Here is a 14,284-nt window from a genome sequence, read left to right as displayed (position 1 = left end):
GCCTGATCACCCTCTTAAGAAGAACGAGATACTTGATATCCTCTATAACGGACTTACCGATGCCTCTAGAGACCACCTAGATAGTTGTGTCGGTTGTGTTTTTAGGGAACGAACTATAGAACAAGTTGAGACCCTACTGAATAACCTCTTGATCAACGATAATGCTTGGACTATTCCCGAACCACCTCCTAAGCCAACTCCTAAGAAAAGAGGTATTCTATTCCTCAGTCCCGAAGATATGCAAGAAGCCAAGAAATCTATGCAAGAGAAAGGCATTAGATCTGAAGATGTAAAAAATCTACCACCTATCGAAGAGATCCATGGTCTCGATAACCCGATACAGGTAGTGGAAGTGAATTCTCTGCGTAGGTTTGATGAGAGTGATATTCCTTTTGGTAAACCTGCTAGCCTATGCTTCGATGAATTTGACAACTTTGTTGCCAAACAACAGAGTTTCAATGATTATGTTAGCAGACATTTGGAACAAAGTACTCATATGCTTAGCCATTTCAGTGCTTGTGTAGACAGAAATGTCAATGATCTGAAGCTTCTGAGTAAACATGCCTCTATGATTACTACTCAGGTAGAACAAGTACTTAAAGCTCAGAATGACTTTCTCAATGAATTAAATGACAACTCTGCCAGAGTCATTACTAGAGGAGGCAAAATGACTCAGGAACCTTTGTGTCCTGAAGGTCATCCTAAGAGAATTGATCAAGATTCTCAAGGAATCAATGCTGATACACCTAGTCATCCCAAGGAGAAGAAGAAGGATTATAGGAGCCTACACGCCAGTTCACCAAATACTGTCACACGTGAAGAACCTAATGATATTTCTGCGTCTGATGCAGAAACACAATCAGGTGATGAACATGAACCTGGTGACAATGTGGACAGAGATGTTCATAATAATGCCCAACCTAGCCATGACGAGGATGTGGAGATTGAACCTACGGTTGATCCTGATAATCCACAACCTAAGAGATACGACAAGAATGACTTCACTGCTAGGAAGCATGCTAAAGAAAGAGAGCCATGCATGGGTTCAGACACCTATGCCCTTTCCTCCTAAGCCATCCAAGAAAAAGGATGATGAGGATTTTGAGCGCTTCGTTGAGATGATAAGACCCGTCTTTCTGCAGATGCGGTTAACTGATATGCTCAAGATGTCTCCGTATGCCAAGTACATGAAAGATATCGTGACTAATAAACGGAAGATACCAGATCTTGAGATCTCCACCATGCTTGGCAATTATACTTCCAAAGGTGGAACTCCTAAGAAACTTGGTGATCCCGGAGTGCCCACTATACCTTGCTCCATTAAAGGAAACTACGTAAGAACTGCCTTATGTGACCTTGGAGCCGGTGTTAGTGTTATGCCGCTCTCTCTTTATCGTAGACTTGATTTGGATAAGTTGACACCCACTAAAATTTCTCTGCAAATGGCCGACAAATCAACTGCTTTCCCTATAGGCATTTGCGAGGATGTGCCTGTTGTGGTTGCTAACACCACTATTTTAACAGACTTTGTTATCTTGGATATTCCTGAGGACGATGCCATGGTTGTCATCCTCGGAAGACCCTTTTTAAACACTGCAGGGGCTGTTATAGATTGCAACAAAGGCAATGTCACTTTCCATGTCAACGGTAATGAGCACATAGTGCACTTTCCGAAGAAACGATATCCAGTACATTGCATCAATGCTATCGAAAAGACTTCATCGATTCTTATTGGGAGCTTTGAATGCCCTATTCCTCGTGTCAAAATGAAGTATGATTTGCTTGTTGGGGAGATAAGTATCCCCATTGAGGTGACTTAGTGGCTATTCAAAAATTCTCCGTTCTCTCTTGCGATTCAAGAAGGTTTTGTCATAAGGACTTGATCACTCCCATTGACGGATTTCTTTCGATGACCATTAAACGGATGAATCAAGGAGTCACATACCTCTGTTTTAAGTTTTCCTTTTCTTTTGCTTAGAAGAAAAATGATAGAATTAGTTTAGTTTTTCTTGTTTTCTGTTTTAGCGTCCAGAAGAAAAATACCTCGAAAATGAAAGTTCTCCGATGGTCCGGAAAATTTAGTATGATTTTTTCTGGAATTTTTGAAAATTTCTGGGCCCGAGAGCTGGCATGGGGGCCTGACCAGTGGGCCACAAGCCCTGCCACCGCCACCTACCCCCCTGGTGGCGGGGTGCAAGCTTGTGGGGCCCACAGGCACCCCCTCCACTCATTCCAGCTCCCAGCCTCTTCTTCCACCTCCAGAAAAAATTGTTTCGCAGCTCAAACCCGTGTTCTTACTTATTTGGCTGTGATTTTTGATCTCCTTGCTCAAAGCACCATTCTCCGAATTGTTTTGGGGAAATTACTCCTTGGTAAGTGACTCCTCCATTGGTCCAATTAGTTTTTTCTCTAGTGCTTTATCCTTCACGAATTCTTACTACCTTGGTGACCCTGTTCTTGAGCTAGAAATATTGATTTTAGCTGGTTCCAAGTAGTTTAAGCGTGTGATACGGTCTCTAGGCACTAGTAGGAGTAGTTGCTACAAGGTGTGGTGGGTCTTTATTCACTTTTATCTTGAACTTCAAAAATTTCAGCATAAGAAAATTATGTTCAGGAGGAAGTTTCATGGTGGTTCCTCAAGTAAGAAGGGTCCTCGTCTCTCTTTTCGGGAGCCCGAACCTGTTCAACTAAGGGACGCACCAGTACAACCATGTGAATGGCCTTCCGATGAGTTCATGATCGAAGCAGGTTTCAAGGATGAGTTTGATACACTTGTCCGCAATGCCGGGTTAGAAGAATTCCTCTCAGATAAATGTGAACAGTATGATATGCTCACTTCCTCTTTCGTGCGTAGATTTAAATTCTCAGTTGGCCGTGACTCATCCATACTGGTTGATCTGTATGATAAATCATATATCGTGGATCTGGAGGATTTCAGTAGGATTTGCAAGATACCCGATGGGGGTAGTGTTAATGATCCTCCTAACTCCTCGGTCAGAGACTTTGTCTCCAGAATAACTGTTGGAGAAACCAGAGATATCACGCAAGCCACCATAGGAAGCATCCATTTCCCTGCCTTGCACTACCTTGCCCTTTTCATAGGTAGGTGCATTAACGGCAAGGGTGCACATTGTCACCTATGCGCGTCCGACCTTAGTGTCCTTAAGAGCGCAGTAACAGGTGACAAGAGCTTCAATATGGGAGCTATAATAGCAAGGAGGCTGAATAAAAATGCCAGTGAGGGGGATTTCTTTGGTGGAGTTTATGCTACACGCTTAGCAAATTTTCTTGGAGTATCCATTCGTCCAGAAGACCCTCCTCTCCATACAGCCTACCTTGATCGTGTCGCTCTAACACGCTACCAGTTCCTTGAGAGAGATCATGGATCCCTCCTATACCGCTTGATATTTAACCAGCAGCGTGTTTTCCATATTACCCTTCCTGCTCCTGCTTTCTTTGACTTTTAGGTTAAACGAAGATACTACACAACCATAGGAGAGGCAGAGGAGTATGACAGGGAGGCGACTGCTGCTCGACTTCGTGAGGCAGCTATTCAGGCAGTGGCTACAACACTCCCGTATAACACCCATTATGACTTTGGGTTTCGCCAGGATCATCCATGGGGGTAGACCAAGCTAGGCGAAAAGCCTAAGCTTGGGGGAGTACGTGTTCTCACTGACTTTACATTCATGCTTATGCTTTCACTTTGTTAGCCGGTGTTTACACTTTGCCACCGTATTGTTCATGCTAGTTTCTTTTCGTTTTATTGTTTTGTGTCCTTTTAAGAAAACCCAAAAAGATTTTTCTTTCTTCTTTTGCTTGTTGGGAGCTTTCCCGTGTAAATAATTTTCTTTTTCTTTGTGTCAAGGTAGAAGATATTGGTTACAACGTTAAGTGGTTCCTACATGCTTACCTGTTTAGCTTTCAAAGAGCCATGTTATTTTGTCTTCTCCTTTGTGTTTGCCTGCAGATTCAGCTTAGTCCAATGCGCTTATTATCGTTTTCATCGTTCGCTCATGCAAATGAAAGGCAACAATGATGATATATGATGAAGTGACTGAGACTGAAAAGCTGGTATGAACTCTATCTATTTTGTTTTTGTAAATATGACTAGCTTGTCGACCCAGATTTAGCTTTGTTGTGAGAGAACCATGTTTGCAATGACAACTTAGAGATCATAGTTTCTGATGCCATGCTTATTTAGCTGAGAGCTTATAATGGTTTGTCTTGAATGCCAACATAGATTTTGAAATGACTATGATGTAGTATGATAGGATGGTATTCTCCTTTGGATGTTTCAAGTGGCTTGACTTGGCGCATGTTCATGCATGTAGTTGAAACAAAATCAACATAGCCTCTATGATGTTCGTGTTCATGGTGATTTATATCATGTTCATGCTTGCATTCAATGTTAGTCAAACTCATTGCATCTTGATGACTGTTGTCGCTCTCTAGTTGGTCGCTTCCCAGTCTTTTGCTACCCTTCACTTGTACTAAGCGGAATACTGCTTGTGCATCCACTTCCATAAACCCAAAAAAATTTCCATGAGAGTCCACCATACCTACCTATTTGCGGTATCTACCTGCGGTTCCAAGTAAATTTGCATGTGCCATTCTTTAAACCTTCAAGAAATAATCTGTTTTGCATGCCCGAACCGCTCATGTGGTGACAGAGGGCTATTGGTATCTTCCATGCTAGGAGTGTTATCCTCGACATGTGTTTATTCACAGTCATTCACGAGAAAGGGCCGGTAATTGGAATGCCCAGTTCCATGCTTAAATCGAAAACATAACTGTAAAACAAGACTCCCCCCGGATTGATGTTAGTATGGACGGTACCCGAGGATTCAGTTAGCCGTGGAGTGTGATTGATTGGTGGTGGGGGAGTTAAAACTTTACTTTTCTGTTTGGGAACCGCCTATAGCATGAGTAGCATGGAAGATATTGAGAACTCTTGGTCATTGCGTTGACAATGAAAGCATGTCACCCAAAATTATTATCTCTGTTTTTAAAGCATGAGCTTTGGCACCTCTGCAAATCAATGCTTCCCTCTGCGAAGGGTCTGTCTATTTATTTTCCAGTCGAGTCATCCTCCTCTTATATAAGCACCAATTAGAGAGCACCTCTGTCATTTTTATGCTTTGCTTTTGATGGATATTGAGTATGACTATGAATGGATCTTCATTGCTATGAATTACAATGCTTAGTCAGCCCTTGATCTTTGAAAGTGCTCTGCATTTATGTTTTGCGGTCTCAGAAAGAGCTAGCGAGATACCGCCTATTCATATTGCTTCATGCTTGTTTTGATTGAAGTTTTGGTATTTGAAAATCATTATTATTTGCTCGTTAGCTGATTATGCCATTGATATTAGTTTACCGTGAGATCTTTGTGTCATTTGCTTATGTGGTTAACTTGTGATCTTGCTGAAATTCTGGTTATGAGTTAGACATAGTTGCAACAACAAGATCAAACAGAGTTTGTCAAAGTTTTCTTTCTCTCTTAGTTTGTCAACTGAGTTGCTTGAGGACAAGCAAGGTTTCAAGCTTGGGGGAGTTGATACGTCTCCATCGTATCTACTTTTCCAAACTCTTTTGCCCTTATTTTGGACTCTAATTTGCATGATTTGAATGGAACTAACCTGGACTGACGTTGTTTTCAGCAGAATTGCCTTGGTGTTATTTTTGTGCAGAAATCAAAGTTCTCCAAACGTCCTGAAAATTTACGGGGAGCAGTTTTGGAAAATAAGAAAAATATCTACGCCAAGTTCCACCTCAGGGGGTGGGCCAGTAGGGCACAAGCCCTGGCTCCGCCACCACCCCTGGTGGTGGTGGGCAGGCTTGTGGGGCCCACACGGCTCTGCCGCCCCCAATTCCAGCTCTATAAGATCCCTTTCGTCCCAGAACAAATAAAAAGAGAAGTTTTCGTCGCGTTTTCGATACGGAGGCGCCGGCACCACCTGTTCTTCATCTGGAGGGTAGATCTGGAGTCCGTCTTGGGCTTCGAAGAGGGGAAATCATCGCCATTGTCACCATCAACCTTCTTCCCTCTCCAATTCCATGAAGCTCTTCGTCGTTCGTGAGTAATCTATTCGTAGGCTCGCTGGGTGGTGATGAGTAGGATGAGATCTATCATGTAATCGAGTTAGTTTTGATGGGGATTGATCTCTAGTATCCACTATGTTCTGAGATTGATGTTGCTACTACTTTGCCATGCTTAATGCTTGTCACTAGGGCCCGAGTGCCATGATTTCAGATCTGAAATTATTATGTTGTCACCAATATATGTGTGTTTTATATCCGATCTTGAAAGTTATAATTACCTACTATGTGTTATGATCCGGCAACCCCGGAGTGACAATAACCGGAACCACTCCCGATGATGACCATAGTTTGAGGAGTTCATGTGTTCACCAAGTGCTAATGCGTTGGTCCGGTTCTTTATTAAAAGGAGAACCTTAATATCCCGTAGTTTCCTTTTGGACCCCGCTGCCACGGGAGGGATGGACAATAGATGTCATGCAAGTTCTTTTCCCTAAGCACGTATGACGACACATAGAATGCATGCCTACATCACATTGACGAACGGGAGCTAGCCACATATCTCTCTGTGTTATAACTATTGCATGATGAATATCATCCAAACAAATCACCGACCCATTGCCTACGAGTTTGTCCTACTGCTGTTACTTGTCTTGCTCTGCTGCTGTTACTACTGTTGCTGCTGCTGTTACTTGTCTTGCTCTGTTGCTACTATTGCTACTACTGTCGCTTGCTACTGTTGCTAATTGCTACTGCTGTCACTACTGTTGTTCCTTGCCACTGCTATTGCTCTTTACACTGCTGCTACCTGCTACAATCTTGATTCGCTGATCGTTGACGGGAACTGACAATTTCCCTCAACGAGGCAACTTGGCGCCATTGATACAATCGTTAGGAATAGTCTGCCGTCAAGAGATCATTTCTGACACCGTTGTTATCATACTACTTTGCTACTGATAATTTGCTTGCAGATACTAATCTTTCAGGTGTGGTTGAATCTGACATATTCAACTGCTAATACTTGAGATTATCCTCTCACCTCCTATAGGCGAGTCAACAAATTTGGGTCGAATACTCTACCCTCAAAAACTGCTGCGAACCCACGCGTTGGTGGGCCATCAACAACATTCTTCTAGTTTCGTTGCCGAGGAGTGCTAGCAGCATTCTTCTGGTGCCCTTGCAGGGGAAGGTTTGTTGTCATCAGCATTCGTCTAGCCATCGTCAGAGATTGCAATCAACCGCTATCCAGCATGCATCTAGTGTATTAAGTCCAAAAGAATAGAGTAACGCCTTAAGCAAGATGACATGATGTAGATGGACAATCTCATATCTACGACATAGCCCATCTTGTTACCCTTGATGGCAACTACTTAATGTGTGCCTTGCTGCCCCTGCTGTCATTGGGAAAGTTCACCACATGGTAAGAACCCAAAACCAAGCACTTCTCCCATTGCAAGAATCATAGATCTAGTTGGCCAAACAAAACCCAAGACTCGGAGAGACTTACAAGGATATAAAATCATGCATATAAGAAATCCGCAAAGACTCAAATATATATCATAGATAATCTGATCACAAATCCACAATTCATCGGATCTCGACAAACACACCGCCAAAGAAGATTACATCTGATAGATCTCCATGAAGATCATGGAGAACTTTGTATTGAAGATCCAAGAGAGAGAAGAAGCCATCTAGCTACTAACTACGGACCCGTAGGTCTGAAGTGAACTACTCACGAGTCATTGTAGGGGTGATGGTGATGATGAAGAAGCCCTCCAACTCCAAAGTCCCCTCCGGCAGGGCGCCGGGAAGGGTCTCCAGATGAGATCTCACGGAGACGGAAGCTTGCGACGACGGAAAAGTATTTTTGTGGATCCCCTGATTTTTTGTTGTATTTTAGGGAATATATAGGCCAAAGATCTAGGTCAGGGGGCGCTCAGGGAGGCCACAAGCCCTGCCACCGCCGCCTCCCCTGGTAGCGGAGTGGGGGCTTGTGGGCTCCCTGGAGCCCTCCTGGCTTGGCCCATAGCCCCCCTGATCTTCTCCGTTCGGGAAAAAATCATTTCGGGGATTTTATTCCGTTTGGACTCTATTCCAAAATCAGATCTAGAAAGAGCCAAAAACACAGAAAAAACAGGAACTGGCACTTGGCACTGAATTAATAAGTTAGTCCCAAAAAAGATATAAAAGGTACATAAAACATCCAAAGATGACAAGATAACAGCATGAAACCATCAAAAATTAGTTCTAGATAACTTGAAGTTAACACTAAGACGTATCAAGGTTTTCCACTAAGGAGTCCGACGAGATCGCGAGATTCGTGATCGAGGATTTCTATGCGGCTTGTGGTAATTTGTGATGGACTAGTTGGAACACCCCTGCAGGGTTAAATCTTTCAGGAAGCCGTGCCCGCGGTTATGTGGCAACGTGGAAACTTTGTTTAACACTAGTTCTAGATAACTTGAAGTTAACTTAATTAAAACATGCCAACGGCGTGCGTAACCATGACTGTCTCTTTCATGAGTTCCTTCTCTGATCGAGGACACGGTGGGGTTATGTTTGACGTAAGTAGGTGTTCAGGATCATTCTTTTGATCATCAGTAGTTCACGTCCGCTATGCGTAGTTCTTCCCCCTCTTTAATCTTGTACTTGTAAGTTAGCCACCTCATATAATGCTTAGTCGCTTGCTGCAGCCTCACCACTTACCTTACCTCACCCATTAATCTTTGCTAGTCTTGATACCTTTGGAAATTAGATTGTTGAGTCCCTTGTGGCTCACAGATTACTACAACACCAGTTGCAGGTACATGTAAAGGTTACTTGACGCGAGTGCGTTGATTGTTCATTTGGAGTTGCTTCTTCTTCTTCTTCATCGATCTAGGATGGGTTCCAGGCCGGCAGCTTGGGATAGCAAGGATGGACGTCGTTCTTTTCTCGTTTGTTTTCGTCCGTAGTCGGACCCTGCTCTTCTTCATGATGTTTATGTATTGTACTGATGTGACTCTAATGTAGCTTGTGGCGAGTGTAAGCCAAATCTAGATATCTCATCTTTTTAGTACATGTACTTGTAACGATATACATTCTTGCGAAACGACGAGATGCGCTTCTATCCCTGACGAGGCCCTCGCGCCAAATTAAGGATAGGATCGTATCTTGGGCTTACAGTGCGCCACGCTCGCCAGAAGCAGTTTAGGGTCCCGCCCGGAATGTCACTCCAACCGGCACAGCTGTCGGCCCCACGGTGAGCGCCAATTGTCGTGGTATTTCTGGGACATATGCCATAGGGTGGCTTAACTCATGGATTGGGGTCGATGGGCGCCGGCGGAGTTGGGGAACGGGTTTAGGCGCAACACACATGACGCCGGTGTACCCAGGTTCGGGGCCCTCCGGTGAGGTAATACCCCGAATCCTGCATGTGTGACTATATGAGATCGTAGTACAATGGTGCTCCTGGAGCTGTATCTGAGGAAGGAGATGGGCTTTAGCCTGCTATATCAATACCTCTCTGGTGAACTGCGTGGATAGTGTGTGTGTTAATGCGAAGGGAGCCAGCCCCTCTCTCGGGGGTCTGGGGGGGAGGCTTTATATTGTAGCCAAGTTGATGCAGTGTTGAGGATAAGGTCGTTGGTGGGACCCGGCTGCCAGCCTCCGGATGGCCTGGGGGGGGCCACCGGCTATTGGGTCTTGTCGTGAGGCCCGCCGGCCCATGCCTCCAGCGGCTAACGCGTCGAGCTGTCAGGGCGCGTGCGAGGGGGTAATGATGGCTACAGGGTCGGGCCGCCTAGTCGGTGTCAGGGGCGTATGGGACCCCTGTAGCCATGCTGACGGCGCATCATCCCGCTACGGCTATAGCTGATGTTAGTGTGCACTGTTGCCACGCCAAGGGGTCAGTATCTATCTTGTCGTCGTACCACCGTACGGCCTGATGGGACGTGGCACGTCGTCCGGCTGGCGATTGGCCAGCCGGCCGGCCGAACCGCGCCAGGCGGCGAAGATGTGTAGAAGGGAGGGCCGGCTATCACCAGCCGGCCATGCGCATGACTCGATGAGGCCGACTATTGCCAGGCGGCCCCTTGATCGTCTTGGAGAAGGGTAATCTTCGCCTTTGATATATCCCGGGGTAGTATCCCCGTCAACCAAGATGGTAACAATGTCGAGGACACCGCTACCATCTGATCCTGGACCAAGATCTAAGGCTTTCACCTAGAGTAGGCGAGGAACCTAGGCATCACGTAACAACACCTACAAGGAGGGATCCAACGCCGTTGGGCGTCATTGTCTTCGGTGCCGACCGAAACCGACATAGGGCTTTCGCACGTAGCCTCACCCTTGTTAAGCCATGTCACTGCTGAGACCAGAGTCACCACCGCACATGGGCAACCAACCTCCCGTGAAGACAACGACTGAGGGACCGCAATTCTAACACCACTCCGCCCAAGCAGCCACAAAAGGGTGAAACTGAGCAAGGCACGCAGGGATGGTGCGAGATCTGCGGGAGGACGTGAGCAAAGGAGGTATCTTGCCACCCCGACTTGGACCTTGATGAAAGAGAAGAAGTGGTTGGCCACAGTCATGCCCCCCGGTGCCGCTCGAGTGTCCACAGAAGGCGTGAACACCATGGTAAGGCCTGGGACCGGACGCCCCGACGCCCGTAGCCAGCTGTTGGATTGGATCTAGCATGCCAGCCAGATCTGCCACCTATGGAAATGCCCGCATGCGCCACGACCAAGCCGTTGGTCTGGACGCGCGCCAGCCATGCATGTCTGCCGCCTATGGGAATGGCCATATGTGTCATGACCAGGCGCCAACGAGCAGGCCTCGCACCACCATGACCATGTCACACTTTCTATCTAGACTCCATGAGGATATTGACATTTTACAACGATAGTTGACCGCAACGAGTGGGCATTTCACTTTCTGAATTGACGAGCTCTACGATCCTGGTTTCATTACGAAACTGATAGATGCAGCACCCAAAGTTTTTTTACAAACTCCAACCACCGGCATGACGATTCTCGCAACATACTTTTTCATAAAGTCCCTCAACAGAAGCATCTCCTTGTACGGACTATCTCATGCCGATTCTTCCTACCATCATCTCCATCCCTCGGCTTCCACCGAAGAGATCACATGCAAGGAAAAAAATAGTGTGCTATACAAAATGGCGTAGCCTTTTAAAATATGCTATTAGCAAGACATTGTACATTGATTAATTTATTTAATGAGTCAATTCTCAATGACCATATGTCACCGTGGACAATCACACCGCTACACAGGAGCAGCAGACACAATAAATGTACCACCATGCAAACAAACATTTTTGCTTCAACCTTGTCGCCAATGGTGTCAATATTTTGATTGTTTAATATCGTATGGTGTCCCTTTCATTCTATTTCCCCCGTTTTGTGAGTTCGTAAGCCGGTGTTACTGTACTAGCTCTTTGCTCCACAGCATCACTTGATGAGTAGAGACTAGATTAACGGAATGCTTGGAAGAACCAACCAAGGTTCGTACGAGGTTATAAAATCGACTGGGTCGTTGCTCAACGTTTGTGTTCGCACATGGATTTGTATACCTGAACGAGTAAGTTCGTCAGGTCATCGAAGGAGTGGTGGTGCAGTTGGCCAGCGGGTAATCCTGAGGTCTGTAGTTCGAGCCTCTCTCACCCCACTTTGAAATAACCTTGTGATGATGAAACGCTCTGTTGGCAACTTGGGTCGTCACGCATACATCTGATTCATCAGGTGAAGTTGAGCAAAACTGAACTTGGTCAATTGTTTTTTTCAGTGTACTAATTTTTTTCACGTGACTAATCTTTCTTTTTTCAGTGTAGTATTTGCTGCTGCAGATCAAAGATTTCATCTCGTACAAGAAAAAAACGGAGTAAATTTCACTGAACAGAATTGAAATCAACTTTTTTTTTCAGTGTAGTATTTGCTGCTGCAGATCAAAGATTTCATCTCGTACAAGAAAAACGGAATAAATTTCACTGAACATAATTGAAATCAACTTTTTTTTTCAGTGTAGTATTTGCTGCTGCAGATCAAAGATTTCATCTCGTAGAAGAAAAAACTGAGTAAATTTCACTGAAGAGAATTGAAATCAACCAAACTTGCCATCTACATTACTCTTTACTTCCAACACTGAACCAAGCTTCTGATGCTGCACACGCCATTGATTCTCCATGAAGCTTATTCTGATGCATACGCCATTGATTCTCGGAGATCTCTATGTTTCTCTACAGAAATGAGCTTGATTCTCCAAGAAGCTTTTCCTTTTGCAGAGGTGAGCATACATATGGAGACTTAGATATGCTCTGCTCCGCTGCCGGATCAAGGATGGAGTGAACAAAACCCCTTTTCTGTTACAACTAACTACCCCTCTGATGAATCGACTAGCAAATTCTATTCTCAGTTTCCTATTTTAGCAGTGTATACAAGCATGTGTACACAAGTTGTTGCTCAAGCAGTGTATATCTGTAATTCTGTATAGATATATGATTGTGTCCTAGTTTTCAGGGTCCGATATCTGATCCATAAAACTCTATACTAGTACCATGTCCATGTGAAATAATGGCCAGTATATCAGCTGATCTACAAAACAACTAACTCTAATAAATCAGTAAGTCTCTGTTTAGATCACTACTTTAGTCGTCTAAACGCTCTTATATTTGTTTACGGAGGGAGTAACAGACATCGACATCCATTTCACCAGCCAACAGCCAACTTACTCTTTAACAGATTTTTTAATTTGTTATTTCACCTGACCTATCTGAATTTTCTTTCTGGGAGGAACGCAGCGGCGCCGCATTGATATATTATGATCGAAAATAGGATTTACAAGCGAGAGATTAAGACTAGCTTACTGTTCTCAATCACTGGGAATATACTTTCCATGCCTGATCTGATTTACTTACATGAAACTATTATATGTATATGAAGCTCAAACGTTGTGTGCACAATAAAAGTCCAGTATTCTAAGTTTCTATTGCGGATAAAAGATTACCCTAGACACTGCTTTGGCAAACCAATTTAAAGAACCATATTGACTGTGAAGTTGTTACAAGAATACGAAACTGCAAAGTCGTTTATATGAGACGAACAAGTGCCCAGATTCATTCCACAAAGCAACAGGAGTAAATTAATTTCACTGAACCCGTCAAAATCTTTTCAGATTATAACATTGCTTGCAACATCTCATTGTGCTCTTTAGTTTCAGCTTGCAACATTCACATCAATATATAGACTATATAAATTACTACTATATATTACGTTATTGATGAACCGTATTATTCCAAATCACACGAGACTTTATATACTATACTAGTAGTAAATAAGAAGCACATCAACTGTCTGTCATAATCAGACATGACATGACATGAATTCTGAACATCGTCAGTCACACGATGGCACCCAGTAAGTAGGAGTCTAGCCGTGCTTGGCCTTGGCCTTGATGTGGCGGCGGCTCCAGTAGTTGGCCTTCTCCACAGTGTCACATAAATCTAGCAAAACGCAGACACGAGCAAAGATTAATTGAGATTTCAGAGGCAAACGGAAAAGTGAGAGCAATCGATTAAACAATTAGTGTCCATCTTACTAACCGCGGCCGGTGTACTCAGTGCCGCAAGCCGAGGCCTGCTGCCCGCCGGCGCCGGACCCCCCGCACACCCTGTCGAAGTCGCCGTCCCCATGGAAGCGGCACGCTATGTCGCAGCAGAAACCATGGCAGTACTGACAGTCTTCGCCACTGCAGCCTGGGTCAAAGCAGCCCAGGTAGCACTGGCAGAACGCCGACGAGGCGTCGGCAACCCCGACCGGCAGCCGCTGGGCCAACAGCAGGATGACGAGCATGCAGAGGGCGCCGGCCATCACTCTCTCCTTCTTCCCCTCCATTGCTTCTGGTTCTTCCTCTTGGCTGTGACAAACGTTGGGCTGCACGGTGCCCCTCTTTATAGGGTAGGAGTGCAGGTGCAGTGAAGAATGGTTCTGCTGCTGCACATGCCATTAATTGATTCTCCAAGAAGCCTCTTTCTCCAGAGATGAGCTCCATTCTCAAAGAATCTTCTTTTAAAACTGAGATGCTCTGCTCCCCTGCCATAAGGATGTATGTTACAACTAACTTCCCCTAGGTGGATTGCTTCCCTGTTCCATGAATCCATATTTCATTTTTTTAGTTTCTTATGATTGCAATGTGTACTTACATATATGTCTTATCCCTCAAGGAAGTGATATGTACACAAGTT

General features: G+C 44.7%; 1 protein-coding gene across 1 annotated transcript; it reads right to left on the bottom strand.

The window, feature by feature from the left end:
* Positions 1 to 13,170: 13,170 nt before the first annotated feature.
* LOC123404283 lies at positions 13,171 to 13,945 on the bottom strand. Its single transcript, XM_045098209.1, has 2 exons — positions 13,643 to 13,945; positions 13,171 to 13,543 (listed from the first exon to the last, which is right to left on the bottom strand). The coding sequence occupies exons 1-2, from the start codon at positions 13,932 to 13,934 to the stop codon at positions 13,470 to 13,472; spliced, it is 366 nt and encodes a 121-aa protein (XP_044954144.1). The 5' UTR covers positions 13,935 to 13,945; the 3' UTR covers positions 13,171 to 13,469.
* Between the last annotated feature and the right edge of the window lie 339 nt (positions 13,946 to 14,284).

Source organism: Hordeum vulgare, chromosome 6H, assembly GCF_904849725.1.
Source record: "Hordeum vulgare subsp. vulgare chromosome 6H, MorexV3_pseudomolecules_assembly, whole genome shotgun sequence".
Classification (NCBI taxonomy): Eukaryota; Viridiplantae; Streptophyta; class Magnoliopsida; order Poales; family Poaceae; genus Hordeum; species Hordeum vulgare.
Note: the sequence above shows the minus strand (reverse complement) of the source record. Positions and strands in the feature narration are given on the sequence as shown.